General features: G+C 37.6%; 1 protein-coding gene across 1 annotated transcript in view; it reads right to left on the minus strand.

Annotated features, from left to right (window-relative positions):
- Positions 1-16,534, minus strand: part of LOC129257725 (ADP-sugar pyrophosphatase-like) — a 32,631-nt gene extending 16,097 nt beyond the window's left edge. The window contains exons 1-4 of the mRNA XM_054896117.2: positions 15,817-16,534; positions 12,758-12,881; positions 3,848-3,955; positions 74-169 (exon numbers count right to left, since the gene is read on the minus strand). Coding sequence (XP_054752092.2) covers positions 74-169; positions 3,848-3,955; positions 12,758-12,881; positions 15,817-15,870 — 382 coding nt within the window. The 5' untranslated portion in view covers positions 15,871-16,534. The remainder of the gene's footprint in view (positions 1-73; positions 170-3,847; positions 3,956-12,757; positions 12,882-15,816) is intronic.
- Between the last annotated feature and the right edge of the window lie 6,975 nt (positions 16,535-23,509).

Here is a 23,509-nt window from a genome sequence, read left to right on the forward strand (position 1 = left end):
AACTCAAATCATAGATTAGAGTTTGAATTAACCAGAGTTCAGAATTAGGCCCAAGTTTCATTGAAGCATTTACCTGGAGATACTGATAACACTGTTCCTGTATATCCCGTCTCTTCTTTCAATTCTCTAAGTGCTGTTTCCTCTAAGCTTTCATTTGGCTCAACTAATCCTGCAAATTGAAAGAATAATTACAAGATCATATGAGTAATTTTACAATACTGGGGAGGGAAAGTGTGACATCAGACTAAAAATATAAATTCTGTAATAAAATGCTCTGAACACACTGAGTTATCAACAAACATTCATGAGACATCCATATAACCAGAGGAGACAGTCCAAGCAGTCTCCAATGATATGAATATAATTCATTGTTTTATCTTATGTATGGGTCTCTATTGGCATTTTTATGAATTATACATGGTGTCCACCATAACAAATGTTACCTAAGTTAGAGAATTAGCTTATTTTCTTCATGCAAAAGTTTTTAGTTTGTGCTAACATATAATTATATCCTGCCAGTTAGACGTGGGTATGTTAATTTCTTCACAGATATTTCCTACCTCTGAAAATGCATGAAACATTTGTCACACAGTGTCCAAACGTAGACACCAAATTGAAAGTGGCTGCCACATTAAAAAAAATATATATATTTTTGGAATGATTAATATTCATCTGTTTTATAGACCTTTGTGCTATATATTTCTGTTATGAGTATTTATTTCAGATTACAAATTAACAGAACTAATTTGAAGTAACCAGAATTTATTAAATTTAGTAGATTTTGAAGGCAATTTCTCATTGTTTATCCATTATTCAAGGAGTTCTTCAAATTGAAGAAGTTTTACCAAGGTATCTCATTTGCTAGTCCATATTCTAGCTATGCTGTGGAACATTTGTTACCAAAATACAAGGTGGACACCAAGAGTAACAAATGTTCCACTTTTGGAAATCAGTAATTTGAAACCTTTTGTTGCAATGTATGCGCAATTTTTTTGCTATTCCCTGCATACCTGACATGGTAGCAACATAATTACAATGAGAACAAAATACATATATGAAATATGTTGATAAGTTGCATCACATGTATGCCCTATTTGGGCATGTCACATTTTGGTGTTCTCAAATTGACTATTTTTTGCCACAAAAAGCCTTGTCAAATAAAAATGACCTTGTCTTTAGGCCTAATTGTACTATCTCTACTAGGCCCGTTTCGGAAGTCCATTTTTGATGCACATGTACATGGCATGTTTTTCGGTCGTGTACATGTTGTAAACACAAACAGCCAGCTATGATAACTTGCATTGTCAGAATTTCCACTAATAATTCATGAACTGATAATTACAATACCCACATTTTGTTCACTTGATTTTTCTTTCTCATATACAGCAAATGTAAAGTGTTGAAAAATGACTGTAGATTGCTTTGATATCATAAAATCGCCAATCTCACTCGAAAGTTTGTGCGGGACATCGGAGATGACACTGACATAACCGCCACTCGATCGCTATCGAGGCATGGTCACTACAAACAGTGTACACTCCTTTCCCTGCACAACGGGGTAATCCCCCTAACTGGGCATGCTCCGAGCTCCAGCCTGGCCCGGCTCCCAGCATTATTTTATTTCTAGACATGGCCCTTGTCAATGTATCAATTTTCAGCAGTCTTGTGAGCAATCAAAATGTAGTGAAAAATGTAAATATGTCTACATAGAAATCATTGGTATCAGTGTTGACTGGTAGTCATTCTCTTGCTTTTCATATTTGGTAATTTCTCTTTCGTTCTAATTTATTCTGTTATTTTATGCTCTACCTTCAAAATTCAAATTCACAAATTTGATTCAAATTGTCAACATTGATTATCAAATGAACATAATTCCCAAGGATACCAATAACTTTTACATTAACATGTTTACATATAGTTTGTGCCTGTACATGTTATTTATTACTGTATTGTATCTTGTTCATTACAACAAGTAATATTAAAGGTCAAGTCCACCCCAGCAAAAGTTGATTTGAATAAGTAGAGAAAAATCAAACTAGCATAACACTGAAAATTTCATCGAAATCAGATGTAAAATAAGAAAGTTATGGCATTTTAAATTTTCGCTTATTTTTCACAAAACAGTGATATGCACAACTCGCTGACATGCAAATGAGTCAGTCGATGTTGTCCATCACTCACTATTTCTTTTGTTTTTTATTGTTTGAATTATACAATATTTCATTTTCTTACAGATTTGACCATAGGGACCGACTTGACTGAATCATATAGTACTAAACAATGCTAATTCCACATGTTCAGAGAGGAATGAATCACTGTTTCACTTGACAATGAGAAAATTAGAATATTTCATATTTCATATAATAAAATACAAAAGAAATTGTGAGTGGATGACGTCATCAGTCTCCTCATTTGCATACCAACCAGGATATGCATATAACTGTTTTGTGAAATTAAGCGAAACTTTAAATGCCATAACTTTCTTATTTTACATCCGATTTTGATGAAATTTTCAGTGTTATGCTTGTTGGATTTTTCTGTTTTTATTCAAATTAATTTTTTGTTGGGGTGGACTTGTCCTCTAATGAAAATATTATTTGTTCTTTTGTTAACAGGACCAAAAGAAAGACCACCAAATTGGTGATACATGCGCCACCCTGTATAAATATCAGACATAAATAAATTAATAAAGTTATTACGCATAAGGGATAATAAAGCCACTTTTCTTTCTACCTCTTTGGTTTGGGTCATAACACAGGAAACATGCATTTCTTTGATTGCCACAACTGGAGTTGACTCCTTACTGAACCCACTCTGAAAAAAGGGCGGGTCTACAGACCGCACCATGTGCTGGGCCCTTTGCATAAAAGTTGAGAGTTCATCAAGAGGGGAGAGAGTGAAAGAGACATAGGGAGAGAGAGAGGGTACAGACAGAGAATATATAGAGACACAGTCAGAGAGGGGGAAGAGAGATGGAGGAAGGGAGGGGGAGAGAAAAACAACCTGATCGGCATGGAGAAGGGAAGGGAGAGAGGGAATTACGGGACGGTGGAGACAAGAAAGATAGAATGATAGACGGCGGAGAAAAAGAAGTCAAGGGGAGGAGGGTTTAAAGGGTTGGGTGAGGGATGTAATTAAGATAATAGAGAGGGGGAGAGACGTCAAAACAATGACATCAAAAAAATTACGAGATGTCTTGAGGTCAACAAACTTTAAACCTCCAAAGAACACATTGATGTGAGCTGTACATGAATGCGAGTGAGTGTGTGGCTAAACTTGTGTCCAGAGGGAAATTTAAGCTGATCTTCTTGACTGTTTCACCAGGGAATTACGTACTTCGTGGTTACTTGTGAGTGAGCGCTGTGGCTTCTTGCACAAATACAGAACTTCAGGGTGGGCATGACAGTGGAATTTTAGTGATTAAAAGTTATGCAGCGTATGAGAAATTAGAATTATTGTGAGGCTGTGAGCTTGTTCACTTGTTTACAACACCCAGAGTTTATGCAGATGCTACCATGTACACGGTCATGGAATACCGTACACGTGCACTGACTTGACCGTGCGTGTACATGTGTACCCGAAATGGGCCTAAACTCTTCATCATGGGATCATAAGGATCCCTTAAAAAATTCAACACATTTGACCCTAAAATATATGAAATATCTGTTGGAAAATCTTTCCACTCTCATAAAAATACTTGTATCATTAAAAGGAGTTTAATAGTAAGTACTGGACCAACAGACCAAGTAGAGACAATAAATTAGTTTTCAGAGATTGAACTACCCCCCCCCCCCCCCGCCCTAAAAAAATAAAAATCTTATAAAGCAGATATATTTGGCATACTTACCAGCAGGAAATTCAATAGTATAGCATTTAATAGGTGGCCGAAATTGTTTGACGAGTACTATACAATCATAGTGGAGCAATCTATTGAGAATGGCTATCATAGCAACACCTGCAGTAAAAACAAAACAAAACTAGAATTATCACTGAATAATGATTATTACCCTCGCCCTATGCTGTTACCATGGCAACACAGTTTCAAACATACTTGGAAAATTAGTATTGCATGTCGATCTTGACTTTACCCAAGATGAACGTTTGTGTCAAGTTTCAAAAGTAACGTTTAAAAAAATCTGTTTTTTGCAATAACATGCTGTTACCATGGCAACACATTTTCAAACACATTTAGAAAAGGGAATTGCATGCTCTTACCCAAAGAACAATGTTGGTGCCAACTCTCGTCAAAAACTGGGGAAGTATTTTGATCTGCAAAGAGTTTTCCTGGGGTTTTGGCCATATGTAGTTATTATGGCAACATGATTTTGAACACATGCAAAAAACATGTGTTGCACATCTTTACCTCAAGACCAATGAGAGATTTCAAGTTCTGTGTTTGGTATTGAGAGCATGCAAAGGCTGCTGAATCGTGCTCCAACACCGAGCTAGGTTCAGAAGTACGATACCGATCGCGATATTGATAGCTCATGATGTCATGCCTCTGCACTGCTGATCATCTCAACTTCACGTGAGAAGTCTCGATGATGAAAGTGAAATCGGTGAGAAATCCTATTGTACAGAATGCAAAGGGTAAAATCACTGCAAGAATCAGAAAAAATAAATACCATTTTTCATTAAAATGTATAAAGCTGTAATGATTTACTCATATTAACTATAAAAGCTAATTTAAAAGGATGTTTCATCCTGTTCGCCGCCTGTTTGTGGGCTTCAAATCAACAAAACATGTAAACACCGAACTTAAAATTACAATTTTCCCTGTGGGTAGGTGTTGGTGAAAGGATAAATTACCCGTAGTTCATCAACACTAGCTGTAATGCTCGGTTTAGCAGATGACATTCACCACTAGCACTCAAAACAAACTGCTGAATATATATGTACACCTGTATGTCATATTTTCCATGGTCAATCCCAACATCAGCATCAATTCAAGTATGGTGTCACAACACCAACACCAGATTGTAACACCATACTTGAATCACCCAATGAGTGAGCAAAATTTCATGAGAATTGGTTGAAAACTGATAAAGAAGTTTGAACCGCAGGATTTTTACCCAAATTCAGCCATATAATACTTTGTTACCATGGCAACACGATTCTGACACACGCGAGGAGATGTTTTGCACATCTTTACCTCAAGTACCTCAAGACCAATGTCGGTGCCATATTTTATGAGAATTGGTTAAGAACTGAGGAAGTAGTTCCAACCACAAGATTTTTTTACTTAATTTTGCCATATAATATATCGTTACCACGGCAACACAATATCTGACACACACAAAAAAATGTGTCTCGCACATCTTTACCTGAAAGCCAATGTGTGAGCCAAATTTCAAGAGAATTGGTTGAAAACAGATAAAGTAGTTTGAACCGCAAGATTTTTACCCATTGTTACCATGGCAACACAACTTCCGACACATAAGAAAAATGTGCCTTGCACATCTTTATCCTAAGACCAATGCATGATCAAAATTTCATGAAAATTGGTTAAAAATTTAGGGAATAGTTTGAAGCGCAATATTTGCAACCAACCGAAAGACCACACACTGATTCCTATACAACCCATTCAAACTTTGTTGTATAGGAGAGAAACCCCCAAGGAGAGAAACCCCCATAGTCCGGGTTATAATTGAGCAAGGTGCCACAAGAAAAAGGAGAAATTTTCATATAGTGCTTCTAGACCAGTTTTTTACGCTGAATATGAATATATGAGGTAACCAGGCTGTATCCTGAAAATTAACCCGTGAGGGCGCTTTTTTCAAAATGGCCGCCAAATTTTCAGAACATTTGAATTTTCGTACATAGATTTTGACATAAATATTCCATTGCCACAAAATTAGTGTCATATGAAAGACAAATAAATTTTCTACAATTTGGTACTATTTATAGGGGATAAGTAGGTCATTTGGCTGAGATTTTAAGTAGAAAACTGCATTTTTTGTCATTTTTTCCCCAAAATTGTAAATTTTGCAAATACATGATTTTACATAATTCTGAGAAAAATGAATGAATTACCTTGAAATGTTCCAGAAAACTTTATTGATATACTATTATAATGTGGATGAAATTCCAACTCTGTATCATTCTTCTTAGCAAATTTATAAGGTATCAAACTTGAATACTTCAATTTGAGAAATGTCGCTTTTTGTATGCATTTCCATAGACTAATACGTATAACATGTACTGTACATGTATAATATGTATAATGTATAGTTTAATAAAATTTAAATGCAATTATCTCCGCTATTTAACCACTTGGAGAGTTAAGAGTAGGCTTTTCTCTATCAGCTACATAAAACAAAATGTTGGCACATCAAGGCCTGACCCTCTCATGGGGTGGGGGTGTCGAAGTCACCCCCCCCTTGCCCTTGGCTATATCATGTTGTTGTATATTGCCTATTTGTTGGAAAATCTCTGTTTTTTGGAGCACCCATTGAAGCAAAAACAGGCATTTCTGCTATACAGTACAGTCACTTTGAATTCCTTTGAAACCACTTGGAGAGGAAAGATTATATAGGCTTTGTTCTACCAGCTACATACAAAGTGGCACATCGAAGCCTACCACTCTCGGGGGGGGGGGGGTGGTTTGCTTAATATTGCCAATTTATTTGAAAATTCACAATTTTGGACCTAACATTGAGGCCAAAAATCGTTTGTGCTTTGTTGTACACCCCATTTTATTGATTTGAAACCACTTAGAGAGGAAAGAGTAGAGTTTGTTCTACCAGCTACATATAAATAAGCACTGGCACATTGAACCCTAGCCCTCTCATGGGCTGTCTAAGTCAGCCCCCCCCCCCTCTATATCATGTATATTGCCGATTTATTGGATATTTCTCCATTTTGGATCACCCATTCAGGCAAAAGCGCGTTCCTACTATATAGTACAGCCAATTTTATTTTTTTGCAATGAATTGGAGAGGAAAGATTAGGCTTTGCTCTATCAGCTACATATCAAGAAGTGTTGGCAAATCAAAGCCTATCCCATTCAGAATGTTCAGGGGGCTGTAGAATTTACCCCACCAATTTTCGGTAATTGACTATCTATTGGACAGTCACAATTTGCATCACCCATTGAGGCAAAGGGCGTTTCTACTACATAGTACAGCAAATTTCTTTTCTAGCAATGACTTGGAGAGGAAAGAGTAGGCTTTGCTCTATAAGCTACATATAAAGAAGTGTTGGCAAATCAAAGCGTATCTCCTTCAAGCGGCTGTATAAGTTACCCCACTAATTTTCGGTTTTTGGCTATTTGTTGAAAAGTCACCATTTTGGAGCCCCCATTAAAGGAAAAAGGCGTCTCTGATATATAGTTCTGCCACTTTTATTGCCTTGAAACCACTTAGAGAGGAAAGAATAGGCTTTGCTCTATCAGCTACATAATTTTGTGCTGGCAAATAAAAGCCTACCCCCTTCTGGGGGCTGTCGAAATCACCCCCTCACCCCTTTGCGTTATTACCTATTTATTGGAAATTCACCTTTTTTGAGCCCCCATTGAGGTAAAAAGACATTTCTGATATAAAGTTCTGCCACTTTTACTGCCTTGAAACCAATTAAGGAGGAAAGAATATGCTTTGCTCTACAAAGAAGTGCTGGCACATTGAAGCTTACCTATCTTGGCGGCTGTCAAATCACCCCACCCCTCTTGCATTATTGCCTAATTATTTGAAAATTCACAATTTTTGAGCCCCCATTGAGGCGATATGCACTTCTGCTGTATAAAACACCCAATTTCATTTTCTTAACACCACTTGGAGAGGAAAGAGTAGGTTCCCATCTTTCAGCTATATATAACGAATTGCTGCCATATCGAAACCTGACCCACTTCAGGGGACTATATAGATGTTACCCCACCTTTTTTACGATTTTTTTCCAATTAATTGGAAAACTCGCCATTTTGGAGCCCCATTGAGGCAAAAAAGTGTTTCTGGTATATAGTAGAGCCACTTCTTTATATGTAGCTGTTAGAGGAAAGCCTACTCTTTCCTCTCCAAGTAGTTTCAAGGCGGTAATAGTGGTAGAACTATATATCAGAACCGCCTTTTTGCCTTAATGGGGGCTCCAAAATGGTGAATTTTCCAATAAATAAGCAATAATGAAAAAGGGGTGGGGTGATTTCAACAGCCCTCTGATGGGGATAGGCTTTTATTTGCGAGCATGTCTTTATATGTAGCTGTTAAAGCAAAGCCTAGTTTTTCTCTCCAAGAGTTTTCAAGGGTGAAAAAAGGCAGAAACATAATCAGAAATGACTATCTGCCCCAATGGGGGCTCCAAAGTGGTTATTTTTTCAATAAATAGGCAATAATGCAAAAGGGATGGATGATTTCGACAGCCTCCTGCTGTTTGCCTGCACTTCTTTATATGTGGCTGATAAAGCAAAACTTATTCTTTCCCTTTAAGTGGTTTCAAGGATTTAAAAGTGGCAGAACTATATATCAGAAACGCCTTTTTTCCTCAATGGAGGCTCCAAAATGGTGAATTTCAAGGGGGGGGGGGGGGGTAATTTCGACAGTCCCCTAAAGGGAGTAGGCTTTTATTTGCCAGCACATCTGTTTATGTAGCTGATAAAGCAAAACCTATTCTTTACTCCCTAAGTGGTTTCAAGGCAGTAATAGTGGCAGAACTATATCAGAAATGCCTTTTTGCCTAAATGGGGGCTCCAAAATAGTGAATTTTCCAATAAATAGGCAATAATGCAAAAGGGGTGGGGTGATTTCAACAGCCTCCCGGAGGGGGTAGGCTTTTATTTGCCAGCACTTCTTTATATGTGGCTGATAAAGCAAATCCTATTCTTTCCTCCCTAAGTGGTTTAAAGGCAGTAAAAGTGGCAGAACTATATCAGAAACGCCTTTTTGCCTAAATGGGGGCTCCAAAATGGTGAATTTTTCAATAAATATGCTATAATGCAAAAGGGATGGGGTGATTTCAACAGCATCCCGGAAGGGGTAGGCTTTTCTTTGCCAGCACTTGTTTATATGCAGCTGATAGAGCAAAGCCTACTCTTTCCTCTCCAAGTCATTGCAAGAAAATGAAATTGGCTATATAGTAGAAACGCACTTTTGCCTCAATGGGTGATTCAAAATGGTGTAATTTCCAATAAATAGGCAATATACATGATATAGAGGGGGAGGGGTTGACTTAGACAGCCCCTGAGAGGGATATTTTTCGATGTGCCAGCGCTTCTTAATAATTTGTAGCTGATAGAGCAAAGCCTACGCTTTTCTCTCAAAGTAATTGCAAGAAAATAAAATTGGCTGTATGATATAGAAACGCCCTTATGCCTCAATGGGTGATCCAAAATGGTGAAATTTCCAATAAATAGGCAACATACATGATATAGAGGAGGGGATGACTTAGACAGCCCCTGAGAGGGCTAGGGTTCGATGTGCTAGCGCTTATTTATGTAGCTGGTAGAACAAACTCTACTCTCTCAAATTAATAAAATACTATTTAAGCACAAACGCTTTTTTGCCTCAATGTTGGGTCCAAAATGGTGAATTTCCAAATTCATTGGCAATAAGCAAAAGGGGGAGGGGTGACTTCCCCAGCGCCCTCCCCCCCCCCCCCCCCGAGAGGGGTTGGCTTCGATGTACGTGCCACTTCTTTTGATATAGCTGGTAGAACAAACATGACAAAGCTTACTCTTTTCCTCTCCAAGTGGTTTCAAAGTAATTAAAGTGGCTGTACTGTATAGCAGAAATGCCTTTTGCCTCAATGGGTGCTTCAAAAAATAGTGATTTTTCCAACAAATAGGCAATATACAACAACATGATATAGCCAAGGGCAAGGGGGGGGGTGACTTCGACACCCCCACCCCATGAGAGGGTCAGGCCTTGATGTGCCAACATTTTGTTTTATGTAGCTGATAGAGAAAAGCCTACTCTTAACTCTCCAAGTGGTTAAATAGCGGAGATAATTGCATTTAAATTTTATTAAACTATACATTATACATATTATACATGTACAGTACATGTTATACGTATTAGTCTATGGAAATGCATACAAAAAGCGACATTTCTCAAATTGAAGTATTCAAGTTTGATACCTTATAAATTTGCTAAGAAGAATGATACAGAGTTGGAATTTCATCCACATGATAATAGTATATCAATAAAGTTTTCTGGAACATTTCAAGGTAATTCATTTATTTTTCTCAGAATTATGTAAAATCATGTATTTGCAAAATTTTCAATTTTTGGGAAAAAATGACAAAAAATGCAGTTTTCTACTAAAAATCTCAGCCAAATGACCTACTTATCCCCTATAAATAGTACCAAATTGTAGAAAATTTATTTGTCTTTCATATGACACTAATTTTGTGGCAATGGAATATTTATGTCAAAATCTATGTACGAAAATTCAAATGTTCTGAAAATTTGGCGGCCATTTTGAAAAAAGCGCCCTCACGGGTTAATTTTCAGGATACAGCCTGGTTACCTCATATATTCATATTCAGCGTAAAAAACTGGTCTAGAAGCACTATATGAAAATTTCTCCTTTTTCTTGTGGCACCTTGCTCAATTATAACCCGGACTACCAAGTCGTGGGGCGGATATGACAGAGAGGTCAACTCGATCACTGCAGTTTGTAGTGGCTTGAGCTATAAAGGAGTAAAGCATGCCACGTACAAACAGGATGGCCTTGGCAAAGCAAAACAAGGACAACCTCTCTCCATGTCTAATAAGATGCAAGTGATGCTAACACGCCTACCTATATGGGCCTTGCCTAACATAGCTAATTGCATATCGGTGAACCATTTTACTAAGATTGAGTGAATCGGAGCTTTTAGATATAAATGTATTATAAAAACATAAAACAATCCAACACAACTACAGTGTAGGAATCTTCATTTTCATGTATACAAATATTTACAGGCCATTCATAAGAAGTAAAGGATATAAACCGAACTACTTACTTAGCGGGGGGAATAAATAAGTGATACGCTTTCTATACTTATAGTGACATAACTACATCTCAAAAACAGTGCCAAGAGAAAAAAAAGTGTCTTTAACAAGACAAACATAGACAAAGAGTTTAGAGCGTGATCGATTCATCACGGACGGACATTTGATAGAGTTTGAAGGCTTGTAACAAATTAGGAATAAGATGAACAAGGTTCCTTTGTGTTTTATAGAGAAGGGTAGGACAAAGTATGCAGAATGATGAAAAAAGTTTTTTGCCATGGTTACCTACAAACATAGATATCCAGTAAATGTGCCATATCATGGACAGACATGATAGAAATGTGGTTTTCAGAATTTTTATACATTTTTATTGTTTCTATCTAAACAGCTTAACATTGACCAATAATTGTTAATGCAACTAACACTCAGGTATGTTAGCTTCTATGTTCAGCATATTGAATTCTTAACCAATATCAAACTTCTGACAGAATTGCAAATATTTTCCATCACAGACGGACATCTCGGACGGACACAATTAAAATACATTGGAAGTACCTTGTAAGAAGTTCTTATTACTTTTTTGGGGAACAAATGCTATTGTATTGATGATTAGTACATTTTTTAATATGATTAAACAGTATTAGTTGCACAATCAAGTTGCTACAACTTGATTTAAGTTGTAGCAACTTGATTTCTATGCTAGATGCACAGTATAATCTAGACATATGATTGCTTTAAACACAGCTCTTGTCAAAATCAAATGTAAAGAATGTCCGAATGCATATTGTCTTCTTTTCAAATTATAGAATACTAATAGGTACCAAATCAACATCTAGTTGATCAATGATCATGTTGATACAACTATTTTTATGATATATCATGATGATACATGTTAATACATTTTTAGGCATTAATTTCCAAGAGCAAAGATGTTTTTTAGGTCCATTAACTAAATCCAAAAGATTCAAATGTTGATGATCCTTATGCTTGTTTGGTGGATCAAGTATGTCCACAACACTTGTCAGAGGCTCTCTTCAAATTCATCTTTTGTCCATATTAAAGTGGAGACACCCCATAACATCATCCGTGATTTGATCATGAATTCAAACCTATGACATAACCCCGCCCCCCCCCCTCAGTGTTATTTAGGGTACGCCTATGCTCGTTCCCTCACTTTGAAAGCACCCCCCCCCCTATCTCCTGTCTGCCAAAATTTCTAAACCCCCCTTTCGCGGGCTTTTCCTGCCTTGGAGACCCCCCTAAATCCGGAACACTGCTCAATGTACCCCCTATCTCAGGTGAGCTCTCATTCCAACCCCCTATCTCAGGACAGACAACCCCCCCCCCTTCATCTCAGGTGAGCTCTCATTCCAACCCCCTATCTCAGGACAGACAACCCCCCCCCCCCTAATCTGCAGGTAAGCTGTCATTACAATAGAGGTTCCCTGATGTCATGATGGAGGACAAAACAATAGCAAAACCATGAAAACAATGACTTTTCATAGTTTGATGCACAGGTTTTTATTGTTTGTACTCCAATGTGGCTGCTTGTGAGAACCCTCTATACCTTAGGAAAGATTTTTAAATTTCTCAGGAGTCCAAAGCGAGAGAGAGAAAAAAAAAAAAACCTTTTAAAAGAAATCTCCGGATGAAAAGTCAAATACACCCCCTTTTTTCACAATTCGCGGGCCGGACTTGTCCCGCGAAAAAGTACCCCTTTACCGGACATTTTGGGAACACGCATGCGGTCCCTCCGACCCTGGAGTGGGGGGGCCGGGGACATAACTATTTATATACTGAAAATATACCAGATTGTGACCACATACTATACTTACAGTCACTGGCTCCTTCTTTCTTTGGTTTAGTTGTTCTTTCAGCCACTTCCCAGGTTCTCTCTCTTCCTCTAGGATCCATGTATGTTACTCTCTCTAATGACAACCACTTTTCTTTGTGAATGGTCTGTTAATGGAAACAAAAACATGGGTGACATAAGTCAGACAATATGGCCCTATAGCAATTTAGGCCTGTGCCTTCAATTGAAACGAGGGCTAAGATGAATAATTATTCACAAACGCACCATACATTGATAATAAAATACTAACTGAAATATATGTGCAAAGTGATCGGTGATACTTGACTGCCCGTAGATCTTAAAGTTTCATGCAATAGATCAATATACTTTCAAAGATGTCAAAAACTTAACCTTGTTTATGATTTCAATGCTCATACCCCCACATTGTCAAAGTTTATTGACCCTAAATCATGTGACCTCAAACTCATGCAAGACGATCAGTGATACTTGATTAATCTTATGGCTAAGTTTCATGACTACATGTAGATGGATCTATATTGCAAAGTTACGATGACATCTCAAGAAGAAAGCAATTTGAACAAAAACTTGACCTTTTGATCCCTAGATCCTCATAACACCTATGTGTGTTATTACCCATCATATGAAAGAAGTATGAACATAATTGATGTAAAAATAAAGAAAATAAAGAGCAAGTTGAACAAAAACTCTTAACATTTTTTGTAACAAACAAATGGACTATTAACAGACTAACAGTCAGACCAATGGACTAACAGAAAAAGTGATCAGGAGGTCTCTGCCGAAGTTCGTTCAGGCGAGACAAAAACAATTTCCCAAACTGAAGACCAAAATAGCTTTTTAACACCAAGTAGCAATCAATATCAATCATAAGGAAGACAAACAATAATTTGCCAAACGGAAAACAAAAATAGCTTTAACACTATAAAGTAGCAATCAATATCATTAAGCTGTACTCAGATTGAAAAAAAAATTCTTTAACACACATTTGATTATGCTTTGCTCTAGTTTTCATCGTTTTAGTGAAAAGTAATCAAACTAAGTATGTTAATACAGTATGCCTAATTATGCATCACATATATATTTTGTTTAGAAAATGTGAAGGGAAATAAACCATACATCCTTTTTTTATTCGTATGGCACTCTAACTCAATAAAATTGTTAATATCTATCCATAGCAATGGTACTTCAGAACAAAAATTACGCAAATGAATAAAAGGGATCTAAAAAAGAAACCCTGAACTTACAGGCCTGAATTCCAATAGAGATATTAGCAATAGGGGTTTGAACCAAGGCCTATTCAGACTTTCTGTATTGCTGTGCTTCATTCAGTATGTACACTGAGAAAGGTTCAATAATACTTGTACATGTACAAAAAAATTCCATCTGCATGCCATTGGCAAGGAGCACTAAATCATGGCAACAACCATACATTTAGTGCCCTTTGCCAAAAGTGAGTGGAATGGCTCAGAAAGACCCCTCAAAGAACTCTGAAAGACTGATGGATATTTCTTGTCTTACTGGTCTAGAGATCTTTCAATGGACTTTCTGAGATCTTTTATGCAACAAGTGATCTTTCAGAATTCTTTCCATGGACTTTGCCTGGTCTTTCAATGATCTTTCAATGATCTCTCATGAGTTTTACAGTGATCTCCGCAAAAATCTTGAAAGACTGCTGAAAGAACACTGAAAGACCATTTTCCTGTAAGACCGTTGTAAGACTGTTTTGAACCGTTTCAAAAAGTTTTGGAGCCCATGAAGACCACGAAGACCACTGAAAGATTGGTCAGGACTTGTGTAAGACCTCAAAGACCATTGTAGATTCATCGAGAGACCTCTGAAAGATCAACCAGAATTTATGGTCTTTCAAAGGTCTTTCAGCGGTCTTGTTCTCTGTGGAATGGGGGTTTAAGACTCATGAGAGATCATTGAAAGATCATTGAAGGACCAGGCAAAGTCCTTGGAAAGAATTCTGAAAGATCACTTGTTGCATAAAAGATCTCTGAAAGACCACTGAAAGAAATATCAATCTGTCTTTCAGAGTTCTTTGAGGGGTCTTTCTGGGCCATTCCACAGAGATGACAAATTTCAGTGATCTTGGAGACTGCTGTAAGACCTTGCCAATTTTTGGTCTTTGAAAGGTCCTTCAAATGTCTCCCCTCTGTGGAATGGGGGCTTAAGGCACACATTAACCTTAGGTTAAGATTTTGATGTTGATTCCCCCAACATGATTTAATTTCATTGACCCTAAATGACCTTTGACCTTGATCATGTGACCTGAAACTCAGGCAGGATGTTCAGTAATACTTGATTAACCTTATGGCCAAGTTTCATGAACTAGGTCCATAAGCGATTATGAAGTCATTTAAAAAACTCAACCTTCGGTTTAGATTTGGTGTTGACGCCACCGCAACCGTCTGAAAAACAGCACCTATAGTCTCAATTTGCTATGCAGGTGAGACAAAAAATGAGAGCAAATTGAACAACTTGAAAAAAGGAAGGACTTGACTTTTTGACCCCTAGATGATCTTTGACCACAATATCCTCATCCATACACATGTGGTATTATCCAAGGATCATATGTATCAAGTGTGAACATAATTAATGAAGAAATAAAGGAATATTATCAAGTGGAACAAAACTTGACTTATTGATCCTTAGATGACCTTTGACTCCCATCATCATCAACGGCACACATGTGGTATTGGCCAAGGATCATTTGTGCCAAGTGTGAACGCAATTGATGAAGAAATAGAGGAATAAGCTCAAGTTGAACAAAAACTCACCAAAGTTTCAAAGGGTAGGCAGCTTTGGGGAACCTTCATTTCAGCTATGTGTACCATTGTGTATACATTCATACAGGCCTGCATTCATAGTATCTTACCCATTCCTAAGTCAATGAAATATTCTTATTTGTTTGAGTCATCATTAATACATCCGATTTCAATAAGCATAATTTTATTTTGAATGACAAATTTTGTATCCCAGGTAGAACGATTGATGTGAATTAATTGGCCTTCTTAATAGTGCATAACCCCAGAAAATATAAAATATGATAAGTTATACCTCTTGTTTGAGAAATACACTCTTGGATGGTGATGCATTCTGGTCTGTTGACATTCTTGCAGTAAATATTTTTCCTGTTGTAGTGGTTTGCTCAGATGATAGACCAAAATATGCTCTCCTGCAAAGATACAAATCTAAATTAAATTATTTTCATTCTTATCAACTCTTAAAATTTTTGTTGGTATACATGTAGATAAATACTGCACTGCAACAAATCATCGAAATTCTGACTTGATTCAATTTGGAATTCTTTGACAATTTCTTTCTGAAATAGGTTTTAATTCATATTCTAGGCCAGGAATATTGGTTTTAACATGGAAATTTATGCTAACAGGATAGGACCAGGAATATGTCTAGAATTACTAACTTAAGAATTACAAAGTCCTAAGAAATCCTCCTTGAGTATTATCCACAATCTATTTTTCTATTCAATGGTTTTAAGGGTCAAGTAGGACATTGGGACAAGAAACAAGGAGAGTCAGTGGTCAAGTATGTCCAAACATCCATTATGGCTTCAAAAAATGGAGTCTAAATGGGCCATTCCAGTCAGAACGCAGGTCCCTATGCTAATGAGCAAATATGCCAGATTCATCTAAATCCTCTCATGGCTGAATCCTCATGAATCTTGAGACTTTCTTTCTCTAGGAATTAACCTACTTTATCCTCAAGTCAAATTAAATATCATTGCACAAATGGACAGAGTAACTGTTTCTCTTTCATATTGGTAATTTATTTTGTATAAAATATTTTGATAAATAAGTGAATTTCAGGCCTGAAAATGTGCCTCAAAAGTGAATTTTCTTCCTGTTTTCTTATGCAAATTGTTTTAAGTCTCAAAGATATCTATCACTACAAAGCTGAATTTCTGTACTTTCTCACAACTCTTGGATTGCGGCACCTTTTATTCGGATCAAGATCACACTTTTCCAACCAAGTTAAAAGACAAGATTTTTTACATTTTGGAGTGGTATGAAATCCAGAGTTCTGATTGGCTGGATAAGGCTTCAAAACAATAAGCACGGGTAATTTGATGAGATTACCCCATAAAGAAAACTGTTGGAATTTGAGTGGGTGTGTGGTCTCTTTGACCAATCAGAGTACAGTAAATATTCTTGTTTTCAAGCTGCTTAATGTACTTGGCCAATAAAAAGTGTGATCTTGACCCAATCAAACCAGTTCTTATTTTGAAACCTACACCATTTTAAAGCATACATATTCAGCTTCATCATGATATAAAAATCATTTGGGCTCAAACAAAAATAAAGGGTTAAAATAACAACTTCTGTCAGGTAAAATAATTATATTGTAGCATATCTTAGATCAAAGTTTCACCTACATTACAAAAACTTTAAATAAATTCAAACACATGACCTTAAAGAATGATTCTTCTTCTTTACAGTGATATGAAAATCATGAAATTTGATGTATATTTAGAGCAGCCAATGACCGAACGAAAAAGGTGTTTTGGTCCACATCAAGCTCATTAAATATGCAAAACATCTCTAATCATGAATATCATCTTGGATGAAAGAAGCCACTTTTCGGGGACCTGCCTAGTGACTGATTCTTGTCATCATCATCATCATCCGTGAAAGTACTGTCCAACAGGTTGGTGTATCGTCCTGCTTGTAGAATTGTGCAGGAGTATGTACAGTGCTGTGGAAAATCTATTCTACGTGCGGTTAAATAGTCAGCGGACTTGATTTTCTGCACCTAAGTCTTGAAGCTGGCTACTGAAGTGCAGTTAACTGTAATGGCAGGGAGAATATTCCAGTCTAATGGCATCAGGAATAAAAGTTTTCTGATGAGAAGTAGTGCAAGCATGTGGGACGTGTAACCTCATCTGATGAACATGAAGCGAGGTAGAAGTAGCGGCCTGGTTGAAGTACTGTACCGTTGGTACATCAACACTTGAGTTTACCAGGCGATAAACCATCACCACCTTGCACTGGGCTCTTCTCTTCAAGGGTGGGCCACTGTAGCTGTTGTAGCATATCGTCGCTGCACCATCTCCAGCTTCCTGGTGTTGTCCTTGGTGAAGGGGTCCCAGACTTCACATCCATATTCTAGGACAGGTCTGAAGAGATTTGTAACATAGTACCTAGACGCTTCTTGGGCACGAGTGCAGGTTACATTGCAAAAGGCATGTGGAGAGTTGGCTTTCTTGTAGACCAATAAATGGGTCTATTTCTGTCAGGGATATGCTCCGCTGAGACTTCGTCTGGCTCCACGTCATCCCCTCCGTCAATAGACCAATGACGGCCATTGGGCTCATAACGGTGGAGCAAACAACCGCCGCCTAACTACAGCGTCTATGGAGAAAGGATACACTTTTGCACCCTCCTCAATTACTCCTAAATTTTGCTTTTTGACGGGGTAAAAGGGAAGAAATATTAAAGATAAATTTATATTAAATACATTCAGCTTACCACCTTTCCGAAAAATATGCTGGTAAATAGCAAATTTGATGACAAAACAGATCAGGATCATCATCGCCGTCATCAACGCAGCTACAGCTGAGCGTACGTACGCTCAGCTGTAGCTGGCAGCGATCAAAGAAGAACCTGGCTGATCCCGATCTGTTTGCAAGGAGCCCAGGACTCGTTCGTGTAATATTAGGCAGACATGGGTACTTTCTAAAATGGGGTAGAATGGGGTCGCAATAGCCACTCCAAATAAAAGGGGGAAAATAAATTATGTACTTATATTCTACCTCGATTATAATGGATGATGATCTATCCTGACACAGAATCCTGACATCGAGGCACAAACTGGACCCTAAAAAAGGAAAAGTTAGACCTCTAATAGAGGCTCTGTGTCACGTTCATTCTCGGTATCGATCGGCCATTTTGTTTTCAATTTTGAAGAATGAACGGGACAAAACTTTTCCTTTTTTGAGGGTCCAGCTTTTGCCTCGATGTCAGGATTCTGTGTCACGATAGACCTTCATCCATATAGGTTAGTGCATAATTTATTTTTCCCCTTTTATTTGGGGGGTCATTCCATCTGGATTCACCCAGTGGTTGCACCCGACCGTCTCAGAATTCGTTGTAAATTGGTACACATAAAATTCACCATGGCCCACGCACAAAACAAAAAAAATAGTCCAATTGGTCCGTCCGTTCTCGCGCTACGGCCCGCCCTTTTCTCCTTGTTTTGACAAAAATGGGCGTGACCCTCAACTTTCAATGGCCACTGCGTCGTAACGTGTTGACCAATTTTCATGAAACAGGTACCATTTATTAGAAAATTCAGAGAGGAATCCAAAACATGCATCAAATAATGTATTGGAGCGATTTATAAGGTCATGACCTTTGACCTTTACTTTGAGCTTGAGTTTGACCCCCGGACAAATAATTTTTTAACTTGATTTTCGTGTATGTTAATTATTTGTATGATATTGACAAAATATGTTAAAACCAATGATGATATTTTATGTCTTCACCTTTTAAAACTCTTCCAAAGATACCATGAAATTTCACTCTAGTCCCACATACTAATATTCATGTTAGTAAAAGTGTTTACCAGTTACATGATTTCTTCCAATCTTAAGTTACAGTATGCATGCACATGAAAAGAAATTAAGCTCATCAGTTCACAAATGAAACATTAAACATTTATGCTCATGAATAGGTATCTGTTTAGGCATTTTGATGTTCAGCAATATATATCATATATATATATATATATTCTTGTTAGTAAAGTGTTTACTTTTATCATCAAATTGTTGAGTATATGCCTATTTACTAACAAGAATATATATATATATATATATATGACATATATTGCTGAACATCAAATTGCCTAAACAGATACCTATTCATGAGCATAAATGTTTAATGTTTCATTTGTGAACTGATGAGCTTAATTTCTTTTCATGTGCATGCATACTGTAACTTAAGATTGGAAGAAATCATGTAAATGGTTAACACTTTACTAACATGAATATCAGTATGTAGGACTAGAGTGAAATTTCATGGTATCTTTGGAAGAGTTTTAAAAGGTGAAGAAATAAAATATCATCATTGATTTTAACATATTTTGTCAATATCATACTAATAATTAACATACATGAAAATCAAGTTAAAAAATTATTTGTCCGGGGGTCAAACTCAAGGTCAAAGTAAAGGTCAAAGGTCACGACCTTATAAATTGCTCCAATACATTATTTGATGCATGTTTTGGATTCCTCTCTGAATTTCCTAATAAATGGTACCTGTTTCATGAAAATTGGTCAACACGTTACGACGCAGTGGCCATTGAAAGTTGAGGGTCACGCCCATTTTTGTCAAAACAAGGAGAAAAGGGAGGGCTGTAGCGCGAGAACCGACGGACCAATTGGACTGATTTTTTTTGTTTTGTGCGTGGGCCATGGTGAATTTTATGTGTACCAATTTACAACGAATTCTGAGAGGGTCGGGTGCAAAATTGCACATTCATTGGGTGAATTGGCATGGAATGACCCTGGGGTGCTATTGTGACCACATTCTACCCCATTTTGGAGAGTACCCTCTGCCTAATATTACACGGACGAGTCCTGGGCTCCGGCCCGCTTTGCGGGCTGGAGCTCCCTAGGTTAGCCTACCGCTAGACCAAAAGCTTCGGTATCTGTTATGTTGTTCCGCTGAACTCTGTTGGCTCCACTCACCAATTACAGAGAGAATTTTTTTTATAAAATTCAAATGTTTCAAAACAGACGGCTGCCAGCTGTCTAGCTTACCGCTACCTCAAGTGATTATCGTGCAGGCTCCACTCCACTTCACTACCGCTGCACTACGCTACACCTCCCCAAACATCAAGGTCCAAAACTTGCTCGGATACTCCGAGTGGCAAAGGTGGGAAAAATGCATATTTATTGTAAAATCCTACACCGAAACTAGCTTAAAAATAACAAGAAGCTTGATTTCTCACTCTTCATCCTAATTTCACTCCATACCCATCCTCTGGCTAACCCCAAAATTGGTGATTTAGAGCCAACATCGAGTTCCCCACACGTATAAATAATTCGCTGCCGATTTCAAAACATCGAAAAGACTTTATAACATAATTACTAGACCGAAAGCTGAGTGCGCGTTCAACACAAAACAAATCCGGGTTCGATTCCCAAGTGGTGCGCTAGTGCCCTTTGGTAAGGCATTTATCCTCATTACCAGGTCCCTCGGAGAGGACCTTAAACTGTCGGTCCCCTGGTTGCTTGCTCACAGGCATTCGTGCTTTCTTAGCAGTCAGGTAAAAAACCTCGATATAACGATATATAACAAATGAGATTAGGCTCCGCCTACCGCTATAATTTGAAGACAAAAATAAGCCCTCATTGATATTCATGAGCATGAAGATATTCATAATCCGGCCTTTTCATTGGATAAGAGCATCATTAATACGTGATTTCCCCGATTCCTGGTCATCGGTACTAGTGGTACCATTTAAAAAAAATATTTATTTATTTGACCTCATTACGTCATCTAATTTATTCATTCTGAAACTTTTCTTTCACACAAATAATGGACCTACGGGGGGCACTTTTCTAGGGTAAAAGGGGGCACTGATTCGAGAAAGGGCACTTACAAGAAGGCGAGGGGGCACTTGCTAACACATAAAACGGGCCCTCAGATGAAAGGGGCACAGAACACGTCAGGGGGGGCATTTTTGGTTAAAATTGGCAAACAAGGAAGAGCACTTGGTAACACCTAAAACAGGTCCTCCTCAGGTGAAAGGGACACAGTACATGTTCGTGAGGGGGCATTTTTCTTGCATTAAAAAAAACACTTTTTCAGTGCTTCAAAAAGGAGGGATCGCTGCCCCTGCATACAAAAAATATTTTCTTCCAGTTTAAAGTATTAACATACACATAAGAAAAAAGATAAGCAAAATCCTCTGATAATGTGATATTTTTTCTGGCTAATTAATAAAATTCACCACTAACCAGAGAATGCCTTCATGTCTTTCTTTCATTTGTATTGATATAGTATTGTACAGAGCTAAAATGAAAGGGATTTGGAATTGGCAAAATTCAAAATGAGTTGGAGATCGAGAGAGGGAAAGGATTGATGAGAAGGGGGTTGAAAAGAGATGAGAAAGAAATGGAGGGGCACATACGAAGAGATAATTTAGAGGGGGTAAAAGAGCTAGAATGGTGGGAAGTAGGAACAAAGGAGTGGAAGAGAAATAGGACGAGATTTATGGAAAGCAGGAAACATATAACAAGTGGGAAAAGAAGAAGGAAAATTATGTAGGAGAAAGGTGGCACAAAAGAACTTAAGTGGGAAAATGATTAAATGGAAGAACAGAGTAAGAAATGCTAGAGAATAAGGGGGAAAGGAAACCTTGTATTAAACTTGATAAAATGAGGCCTGTTTCATGAGGAGTTACAAGTATGGTAACTACAATGGTAATCAGAGCTCAAAGTGAGTTTTAGACCTTGATGTTCAGGCAGGTGTATGATGGTGTAGCGTACCCCAGGGAGCTCCCTGGGTTAGGTGTAGCGTAGACCAAAAGCTTCGGTCTCTGTTATGTTGGTTGTTCTGCTGAACTCTGTTGGCTCCAATCACCAAAATACAGAGACCGAAATTCTAGCTCGATCTTAGACCAAAAGCTTCAGTGTCTGTATTTTGGTTGTTCCGCTGAACTACGTTGGCTCCACTTACCAATACATAGACTGAAGAGTTGTTGGCCCGTGGCTATAGACAACGTATAAAGTGAACTAACTTTTTATAGGTCGAGATGTAAAACTGTTTTTAAGCGAAATTTACAGTTTCATGGTTTCCATTATCAGGGAAATATAAACAACTTATATAATTGCGTACCTTGGACCGGAGTTATTGAAAAAATTTCTCTGGATGATTGAGAAATCTTTCATCTAAGACATATTCACCTAAGCTGACGGTTTTTCTTGCAAGTTGCCATCTTGAATGACATCATTATCCTTATTATTACTTTTCAATGTCTCGATATATTGATTGTCGTCTGCTACCTGTGATCGTAGCGGTTTTGCTCGCATATGGAGCAGATCGTATAATATCGAAAGCAATATCGATATCACATTCGTAAATTGTTGACGCCCTCTCCGTTCATTACTTCGTTGGTAGACATCTCATATTTTGGCTGCCATTTCGGGGGTGATTCTCGAGACCAAGACAAGTAAACATCTCATCTGTAAAGTATATTTTCATACCTTTTGATCTATTTTTTGCATATTTCGTTTATTTGTTATATATTCAAGACAGTAGTTAGATAGTTTCTAAATCCTTAGACTGTAAATTCGATTACAAAAAAATATTGAAGTCTGGACAGTTAGTTGGCGAATTGGTGGAAGTGATAACACATGCAAGCTCACACTAACGAACTACCGTCGGTGAATGGGGATTACAATGAAATGTCAGAAATTGTTAAGGAAATCCCCAGAAACGATGGTTATTCCTGTCTAGTGTCTAGCTTGATCTGTACAGGGGACTCTAACTCAAAGGCCATATGTTTTTAGTTCGGATAAAACAGGGAAGTGAAGTTGCGCGACAGCCGAAGTCACTGTCTTTTCCCCTTTTAAGTTAAATTTTCCCCGTTTTGGTGCATTTCAGGCCAAAACGGAATAATAATCTTTAATTTGGTACAGTTCTTTAAATATTTTTATGAAATAAAGACAAAAATAGATGAGCCCCGTCAGGGCCAGGGGGATTTTGCATTGTTAACCCCCTAATGG

The sequence above is a fragment of the Lytechinus pictus genome, chromosome 3 (genome assembly GCF_037042905.1).
Source record: "Lytechinus pictus isolate F3 Inbred chromosome 3, Lp3.0, whole genome shotgun sequence".
In the NCBI taxonomy this organism is placed as follows: Eukaryota; Metazoa; Echinodermata; class Echinoidea; order Temnopleuroida; family Toxopneustidae; genus Lytechinus; species Lytechinus pictus.